At 35.7% G+C, this 10,196-nt stretch overlaps 1 protein-coding gene across 3 annotated transcripts in view; it reads right to left on the bottom strand.

Moving 5' to 3' along the window:
• Positions 1-3,090: 3,090 nt before the first annotated feature.
• LOC132166509 (phosphatidylinositol 4-kinase beta 1-like) overlaps positions 3,091-10,196 on the bottom strand; it is a 43,340-nt gene continuing 36,234 nt past the window's right edge. For 2 of the 3 annotated variants that reach the window (XM_059577337.1, XM_059577336.1), the window contains exons 12-16: positions 5,713-5,856; positions 5,504-5,557; positions 5,307-5,381; positions 3,968-4,051; positions 3,091-3,884 (exon numbers count right to left, since the gene is read on the bottom strand). In XM_059577337.1, coding sequence (XP_059433320.1) covers positions 3,783-3,884; positions 3,968-4,051; positions 5,307-5,381; positions 5,504-5,557; positions 5,713-5,856 — 459 coding nt within the window. In that variant the 3' untranslated portion in view covers positions 3,091-3,782. The remainder of the gene's footprint in view (positions 3,885-3,967; positions 4,052-5,306; positions 5,382-5,503; positions 5,558-5,712; positions 5,857-10,196) is intronic. The other variant, XR_009438572.1, reaches the window with a different exon arrangement.

Below are 10,196 nucleotides of genomic sequence, written 5' to 3'. Positions count from 1 at the left end.
GAATTTGAATTTGATCTATGGTATATAAGTGTAATCGTAGCCGTCCAAAATGTTTTGATGATCTAATAGCCGTTGGATGATATTAATGGAGGACAGCTATCAAGCATTTACTAAGAAGTATGTATATGGTGTAACAGAGACACCGTAAGCTTGTCTTGTTTGATCTAATCTAACAAGTAATATTAAATATTGAAAACGTATATTTTGGGTCAAATATTTTTTATTTTTCAATATAGGCTCTTTTTATAGCAATTGGGCTCAAGAAGATACTAAAAATACCAAAAAAAAAAAAATGAGGGTAAAAAAAAGCCCAAAAAAGGGAAGCCCAAAAAGCCCTAAAGAAAGCCAAAAAATGCCCAATTTTGAAAAAGCGGTTAACGGGCAGTTATCTATTTCATTAACCGCTAACCGCTAACTGCTTAGCAGTTAGCGGTTGCGGTTAGTGAAATTTACTAACCGTTAACCGTAACCTTCTTGACACCCCTAAACTTAATAACAACAACTAGGCAGTCAAGCCGGTCTTATTTTGCTTAAAAATAATTTAGGGTTCAACACTCCAAGTAAACTTACAAAAATAGTCTATATTAAAAACTGTTGCAACTTCACTCGAGCCAATGCCGCACGAGGTTCGCACGAAGTTTGTCTTATGATTAGTCACATTCTTCTTTGTGCTTCTTAAACACCGAACAGAATGTGAAAAGAACATGTAACTCATCCTAGTCTAATAAAACCAAATTTTTGTCCATGTTGATTCAGCCTCATCAGCCGCTGTTAGCACATGGTTTCTCCATGCAAGTAAACAAGGATTGGAAGTAATCCTACACTAACAAACGTTCATCAATTTAGAATATGTGCCACCATAAAAAAAAAAAACAAAAAACAAAAAAGGAAAACAAAACAAAAATTCCATCAATAGATGAAAAAAACTTGTCCTTGAAAATCAAGGAGCTCTGCCACTTACTGTCCAAATATTATGAAATATTTTAGCTGAGACAACTAACGAGTTGCTAAAATATAATTACTTGACTATTACTACTTCTTGGATTTGCAATTTCAAATAGTGTGATTTGAAAAACATGATTTTTTAAAACGCAGTTAAGCGTTTGACAAAATCGTAATTTGACAATTTTAAAATCACATTTTAACTTTTAAAATTATGTTGTTTTTTTTAAAAAAAAAAAATTGCATATTTTTTACGTTTTCAAATTGCAAATTTTTTAAAAACGCAATCTCAAATTTTCAACTTTCTATGATTTAGTTTTAAATCACACTTATTATCTATGAAATTGCAATGTCAAACCCATCCTTAGTGGATCTCATTTTGTTCCTCTTCTTCCTCTACACAGACTACACATGCTAAAACTTATATATATATATTTGAGAAAATTGCATTAGTAAAATAAAACCTCAAAACAAATATTACAGCAAGCCAAAGAGCGAGTGAGGTCAAACTTCAAAGAAAATCTCCAAAGAAAAAGAGAATATATAGTAGAGCGTTGAAGGAAAAAATTCAGAAATTTTATAGCACAGATAGAAAGTATGCAATGCAATGGCTTTAAATTTTAGGGTGGAAAAGTATTGATAGAAATATTGATTCACAAACAACTAATTAAGATTATGCCCTACGCTTTAAAATATTGGTATTTTATACTTTCAGTAAGTAGAATATTCATTAATTAGTCCCAAATTAGCAAATATATTTTGAAGTATAAATCCATATTTTATACTTTCAAATCAAAAAAGAGGCAAAGAAAGAAAGAAAAGGAACGGAATGAAATTTGGATCACCAAAATTTGCAAATTATAATGTACCCATTTACACATTCAAATCCAATTGTACTTGTGTACTGAATTTTCATTACTCTAAAATATGAAGAAAAAAAAAAAAAAAAAAAATCTATGTAACTACCAACTTGGAAAACACGAAATGGTATAGATATGCACCAACAGAAGTTTGAGGGAATAAGATAAATCCGGTTGTGTTTTTGTTCTTCAGCCGACCCACCAACACAAATGAGGGAAAATCTGCAGCTCTTACTTGAAGGGAAGGAGAGTTTTTTTTGGTGGGAGAGGAAGGGTGGAAAACTTTCTTTGTAGGCGTCAAGCAAAAAGGGCAAAATTGATATTTTGGCTTTTGTTTTAATTGAACTTATCTATCCTACGTCTGCATCTCGAATTAAGATCTTCTCTAATTCATTTAAATTGTAAAATATTCAATTAATTATATTAAAAAAATATTTTTATCTATAAAAAAGTAAAAAAATAAAAATATCTTTCAAGTATAAATTAAAGTGAAGAGGATCAATTCCCAAGATATCTCACGAGTCATGCAGTAATTTTCAAAACCGTAGGCTTCTTTTCACAGGGCAGCAGTGGTCTTCAGTGTATAGTCCCATCAAGCACAACAAAAAAGTGGGAAGAAAATGGTTTGCCAAACTGGGCCCTAGGCTCTGTTGGTGTAAGCAAACACCACCATTGATAGACAACACATCTAACGACGGCTCCACACACCAGATCATGAATGAAGGTGATAGCTATTACCCTTACCTGTGTCTCTATTTTTGATTCAGATATTTGCAATGAGTCTAAAATTCATCCAATCCTGCTCGCTAAATTTAGGGATTCTCTACTTGTTTTCTAATAAGGAAATGGAATTATGATTTTGTTTCTTCTTTATTTTTTCAATGGTGGTAATGTCCCTCACACTTGATTAGCCATGGGGATTGTGACATAAAGCACTCTCTGTTGATTGGGAAAAATTGCAGAAGTGATTCTTTAAAACTCATGCTAGAATTTGAATTTCCTTTGCAAGAAAATTGATATTATCTCCACAGCAGTATATATAACCTACCAACATGAAGGAACTGAATTGCTATGGTTAGTATGCAGTACATAAGTTGGGGTAAACAGATCAGCAGAAGGGACAGTTTCTACACAGTCAAGTACATGCATCCGAATTCGATCAAGGGCTTGATAACTGGAATCCGATCAAGGGATGAAAAATTGATCAGAAGTCAATGCCATCAAAATTCCATATTTATGATAAGTTTCAACCAAAAAAAAAAAAAAAAAACTTCACTGTAGAAGAAAATTGAATCAATTACACATGATACAATCATATACTGGTTTCCAATAGTTTTTCTAACAGGACTTTATGACCAAAGTATCCAAGAATCATAACTCCGTGAAGACATGCTAGCAAATAGCAGAGACCAGAAAGGAACAGCAGGCTGCATTTCAATGCTGAATCTTGTTCATGGCTTTATCTGAAGAATATATCGGTTTCAGACGGAAACAAAAGATGTAAAGAACCACAACGAGCTGAATGCTTCGGATCACTAACCGAGGCGAAATACGTAGCAATCACAATTGCACCCGGCAAACATGGTCTCTGTAGCTATTTTCATGTCCGAGTCCTTTCCATTGGAGTTACTCTGTACAGTGTGTGCTCCCCCAATGATGGTTAGGATGGCTATGTATCTCCTCAAACCAAGCTGCCAGCAGTCTCATATTACATGAAACAAGGGGAAAAAAGAATAGTGAAAAAGAATAACCCTGCTGAGGTAAAATGTGCCTGCTAATCTGCCGATACAGTTACAAATTCCTCACACCAAGAAAAAAAAAACACAGGCCAGAAACTCTCAAGCCAAGAAAACTCTCAAGCCATCCCACAATGAACCAAATGCCCTGACATCACACAGTGACGTGCAATTTAATGGAAGTGCATAAACTGGGCTGGCTTTGTCAAATGGAAACAACCATGTAACTGATAAGATTTCCTTTTCACAATATTCCATTCAAAACCCTCTGATAATAATCATACTGCCGTGTCCGCCATGCATCTAAGCTGCTGCTTATTAGGGATAGCACCAAGGACACACATTGCTGCAAGAAAGCAATAGATAACAAATGAAACTATGCAATGAAATGCTGAGCACTAGAGAGAGGTTATGAGATTAACATCAAACCTCTTCCGTTAAACTTAAATGGAATCGTTTTCTTAGGTTCTGTATTGTCCGTGGACCACCTTTAAAGCAAGGGAAACCGGAGTCCTGATCAAAACATAAAAGAATAGCATCTTTAGTCAACAAGGTATCATCGAACCAGACACTGATAATTATTTATCTACTTCCTCCATCTTATCGCCTGAATGACCACACTATCACGCACCTTGGTATTTAAAGCATAATCTAAAGTTAGTTAAAAGGTTTCCAATTTAAGGTGGCCTTCCAATTAATACTAAACGCTCGTCTCACGTAATATGAATATGCAATAATCGCATTTTAAGCCAAGCCTACAAGTTGAGCCCCGAGGATAACTGCACATGTACAATAGGTTACATAATGTGTATGCTTCATGGCCAAGACATAACAAAAAGACGCACATGCATAGCTTGTTTAGTTGAGCCTCAAGGCATTCCCGGAATGCCTCACCATCAAGCCTCAAAAGAGCCTTGCAAATGATATGTAGTAAGGACAATATGTATTGTATTCATGTTCACGCGGCATAAGATATTTGTCAAAAACTTTAACAGAATTTATAATTTCTCTTTTTAATGAATATAAATTCTTTTCAATTAAAAGAAATCATAAAAAAAAAGTGATGGATTATATTATTATTATTATTATTATCATCATCATCATCATCATGATGTCGTAGGTCAAAGATAATGCATAAGTATGATGAAATTGTTAGGAAGTCTCCTATTTTTCTCTGCAGTATAGCTGCAAAAGTAACCAAATGGCCCTTCTCAGGACACATATTGGTTGTCACTTAAAGATAATGTCCACGTTGCATTATAGGCAAATTTTATCAAAATATAATCCAGATGTTATTAATACCAACTTCTAGTCACACAGGTGAAGATTTCAGCCCCAAACCCTACACTAAGACAATTATAAACTTATAAAGAAAACACCCTTCTTCTGCAGGCATATAGTCACCGAAGAAATCACCCTTTCTCAGATCAAACGGAGCTCAGCATGATAGTTATGAATCACTGCAATGGTCTCAGCCATCTGAGGCTCTCTCAGACAACATTAAGACCATCTAACGTTGTCTAATTGGTCTCAGTAATATAAGGTTGTCCAAGACAACATTATATGGCCAAATTGAGTTCAAACCCTATACAGATGACGGCATGGTGAAAACATGGGCCAGGTCAAAGAAGAGTTTTAAACTGATCATCCATACAACTACTAGACCCTACTAGAGGACTACATTTTATTAAATACAAGCCCTTGGGCCCAGAAATCAAAGAATAAAGGTTTGCACAGCAAGAGTAAATGGTAGATGATGTGGTTTTACCTGCAACATTTCAACAAGAAGAATAATGCGCTCAGCATGCTTACGACATGTAAGAAAGCCTTGAATGCATAAAACCTGAATTTTTTGAAGGGCAAAGAACATAAGTGAAATTTAACCCTATGAATATGGTAAGCTTATTCAAAGCCTTCAAAAAGTCAAAAAGGAAAAAGGAAAAAAGAAAGATTTTTTATCAGGACCTTAAAATAATCAAAGAACTCGCTTGGAACTCCCTCGGCATCAGAATCCATAACCTATAAATATTCCATCACTTTAGAGTAGAAAGCTAAATTTATAAAAAAATCAAGATGCTAAATAGTTAGCTTGACAAAGATCGTTACAATTAACATAACAAGAAAAAAAAAAAAAAAACTGAAAGAATGTGAGCCTCACAACATCGCTTCCTTACTTCAAGAAGTTCGCGGGTTAATTTGAAAGGTGCACTCTCAAAATTGACGCCACCAGGTGAATTGGAGAGCATGAAGCCAAAATCAATATGTATGATATGACCTTCTTCATCCAATAAGAGGTTCCCATTGTGCCGATCTTTCACCTGATGAGAAGCAAGTACAAAACAAACCACTTAATCGAGCATGTGCTGTAGAAGTCCTTCACTGTGCCAAACCAACTATATTTTCAACCAAAACTCATTTCAATCTGTCTATGGATACACTTCTGTATGTCAATTTTTGGTCCAAAGAATCAAGGGTTATGTGACCAGTTGGCTGCCAGAGTCAAATGCAGTGTACGAAAAAGCAATGTATTGTTACAGATGATGACGCTGACTCTCAAGATGCAAGCAGATTCTTACAAGAGACAAATTCATTAATCTACCATTGGTAATTCACTAACATTCAATAAAGCATAACTCACTAGTCTGGCTTACTGGTCTAGCTATAAGAACATATAAGCGGAATGTGTAATATAAAATAGGGTTACCTCCCTGTAGTTTAACAATTTTATTTTTTGCCCCCTTGGTTTTACTTTGTATCATAGAAGGTACCTCAATAATGGCAAAAAACGGATATGGTATTTCCGTCTAAATTCCATTCAAAATTTGACAGAAAGCCACGTCAGCACCATTAAAAAATTGACATGTGTCCATATACTAATCAAAAATAAAAAATTAGAACTTTAAAATTAAAAATATTAAAAATAAATAAATAAAATACAGGGCTTTCCATGTATATTAAAAAACTAATATACACGTGTCCATATATTAATTCCTTTGTTTTGTTTAATTTTCTAATTTTATAATATTTTTAATTTTAAAATTTTTATTTTGTATTTTTAATTAATATATGGACACGTGTCAATTTTTTAATGGTGCTGACGTGGCTTTCCGTCAAATTTTGGACGGAATTTCTTCATTTTTTGCCATTATTGAGGTACCATATGTGATACAAAATAAAATTGAGGGGGCCAAAAATAAAGTTGTTAAACCACAGGGGCAAAAAAGTATTTAACCTTAAAAAATATTGAAGAGATTTTTCAGAACAATGAACAGAAAAACATTCAACAAAAAAACTAAAAATATGGCAAACATGACATCTTTATGTTTTAACTATTGGTAGAAATTGCTTGAGCATTTTCTTCATTCAAGGAAAATTGCAATGCATGAAAATTTATTCCACAGCTTCTCAGTTATGAAGACAAGAAGAATGTTTCGTTATGTATTCTAAATTTCTTTCCTGACTCACATTTTACTGGAGAACCTAATTGAATTTGCTGGTTTAGGAGTGAGAAACCAGAAAAATTGATAGACATAGAGCATCCTACTTTATTGCATTTTCTGTATCAGAGTATCGAATTCTCTCTCAGTAAAATTATTACATGAGAACGGTCTAGAGAGGAAGGATATAGCCCTAGTATATGAGAAGTATACAAGAGAAACACATAAAAGAAAGAGAAATATGGATAAGGGTAAATAGACAAAAGAGTAGTCTCTAAAGCTCCATTTGTTTCGGCGTAAAATGATTTTTAGAAAATATTTTCCGTATTTTCGGGTGTTTGGTGCGACAAAAAATAATAGTCAACATTTATTATTTTTGGTTTGACTGAAATAGCCTCTTTAATTTTCGGAAAATGGTTTCCATTTTTAAAAACCGTAAACCATTTTCCGAGTTTGAATATCTCATTCTTAAATCGACAGACCCAGCTAGAACGTCGCCGGGACCCCACCGGGACTTTACCGAGACCCATTGGGACTTGATTGGGACCCGCCAGGACTCGACCAAGACCGAACCGAGATGTGTTGGGACTTAGACAGGACACCGCCAGGACTCGATTAGGACACAACCGGGACCTAGTCAGAACATTTTCGTAATTTAAAATTTAATATGATTGAATGAAAATATATATATATATATATATATATATATATATATATATATATATAATTTGTGATTTTCCATACACGCCAAACATCGGAAAATATTTTCCAGGATATCATTTTTTCAAGAAAATGTTTTCAATGGAAAACATTTTCTGATGAATTTTTACATCGAAACAAACAGAGCCTAAAATCCAACACATCCAACATATAAAAAACATTATTGTAGAACTTCAAATAAAATACCCCTACTTGATGAGTGCCCTATTACTGAAGCCAAGTATCCCTCTTGAAATTTCAAGGTCCGATTATTGACAAACTAGTTTGCATGAAAACCAACCATGCTATGTTGCATTTATCGAAGAACTGCAAATGAACTTTCTTTAACTCTCTTCTATAACAAAAAAGTTCAATTCCCCGAAATGGACCTCCCAAGCAGGATGCTAAGCCAAAACCAATATTAACACCCAACCTAGCCTAATACAACTCCTTGTCATAGTACAAGTATTTCACTTCCCCATTTCTTTCTTCCCTTTTTTTAGATTAGTAGTAAAAATTTACTCGATAAATACACAATATGAATGAGCATATAACAATCAAAGATTAAAAAGGGTAATACAATCCAAGAATCACAACGTATGATGGCCAAAGCACACATTTCATCATATGAAGAACCTAAAAACTGGTTTTAAGTAAGTCCCCGTTTAACCCTACGGCATTAAAAGTATGGTTGTCTTTTCCCCCCATAGTATCCACATAAAAGCATGAGGAACTGCCCCAAATCAAACCCTTCTCTTGGTGATCAAATCTTCCTTTCCAACGCTCAAACACTTTGCAGCCGAAGGCATCACCCAATGCAACCCACATTGAGGTTAAGACTAGAAACCACAAACTCTCTTGTCACTTAACAATGTAGAAGTAGAGTATAATAAACTAAAAGAAGATCAACTAACTCCAGCTCCCAATCTTGCAGAGGTGTCACAAATCTAATATTCCAATGACATGCTCCTCTCAATATTCGCAATCGGGAGGCCATTGAACGAACTTTCCTTATGCACATCTCTCAAAAATGAGTCTGGAATATACTTCAACACAACATCACCACACCAACTGCCATACCAGGACTGAACCATTACCATCCCCTATTTTGAACCAAATAATTAAGTAGAGAGAAAGGTTCACACCCCAGGCCATAATGCTCTTCCATAAATTCGATCCATGGAAACCTCCCAACTTTCGTATAGCCCACTTATCTAACATTTTTTTTTTTTTTGATAAGTAAAGATATATAGAAAAAGCGCAGAGGGGCGCAACCCTAGTACACCGGGAGTATACAAGAGAGCGACTAAGAGGAAGAGAAAGAAGAAGAGAACATAAAAAGAAAATCTTGGAAGCTGATTACTATAGGCGCTAGCCAACCAGCAGTCCAAGAGAAAAGAGTGTACAAGAAAAAATGAATAAGGTCCTCTAAATTCCTCGAAGAGTTCTCAAAACATCTAGCATTTCTCTCATTCCAAATACTCCACATAAGGCATAGAGGAACCATCTTCCACACAACGGCGCTGCTGGATTTACCACCCGTCCACCAAGAAGCAAACAACTCCTTAACGTTACCCGGCATAACCCAACACAAACCAAACCGAACGAAAATGGCATTCCACATGGTGCGCGCCACCCCACAATGAAGAAAAAGATGCTCAACAGACTCCCCTTCTGATTCACACATGAAACAACGATTTATCACCACAATACCTCTCTTCCGAACATTGTCCAAAGTTAGAATCTTTCCAAGCGCGGCCGTCCAAACAAAGAAGGCCACTCTTGAAGGAGCCTTGGTGCGCCAAATACTTTTCCAAGGGAAAGGAGTAGGGTCTTTTGTAGCAAGGATCCTATAAAATGATCTTACTTCAAATTTGCCTTTACAAGAAGAGATCCACCTTATTCTATCCTCCCCTTCCCCGCCCATCGGATGCGAATACAATAGCATGTAAAAAGAGGCCAAGACCTCCACTTCCCAATCATGTACCCTGCGAGTGAAGGAAACATTCCACTGAACAGAGCCATTTAAGCATTCCCTATTGTCTGCAATAGACGCATCCTTCTTGGTGGCAATGTTGAAAAGTCCAGGAAAAGCCTCCTTAAGAGACATATCTCCGCACCAAATATCCTCCCAGAACCTGATATTGGACCCAAGACCAGGGATAAATCTAATGTGGCTTTGGAACGACCTCCACCCCCTGCATATATACTTCCATAACCCAACCCCATGCGATCCTCTGGGAACCTTGGAGCACCAATCACCTCAAACCGCACCATACTTTGCCACCAAAATCTTCCTCCACCAAGCCTCCTTCTCCTGAGCAAATCTCCATAACCATTTTCCCAAAAGAGCTTGATTCATCAAACGCAAATTCCGAATGCCTAAACCTCCCTCAGAGATCGGAGAACATACCTTATTCCAACTAACCAGATGGAATTTAAACTCTTTATCAATCCCACCCCATAAGAAATCACGTTGAATCTTCTCAATGCGCTTCGCCACTGAGGCCGGAATAGGAAAC

This window comes from Corylus avellana, chromosome ca11 (assembly GCF_901000735.1).
Source record: "Corylus avellana chromosome ca11, CavTom2PMs-1.0".
Lineage (NCBI taxonomy): Eukaryota > Viridiplantae > Streptophyta > Magnoliopsida > Fagales > Betulaceae > Corylus > Corylus avellana.
This window is presented reverse-complemented; position numbering and strand designations above follow the sequence as displayed.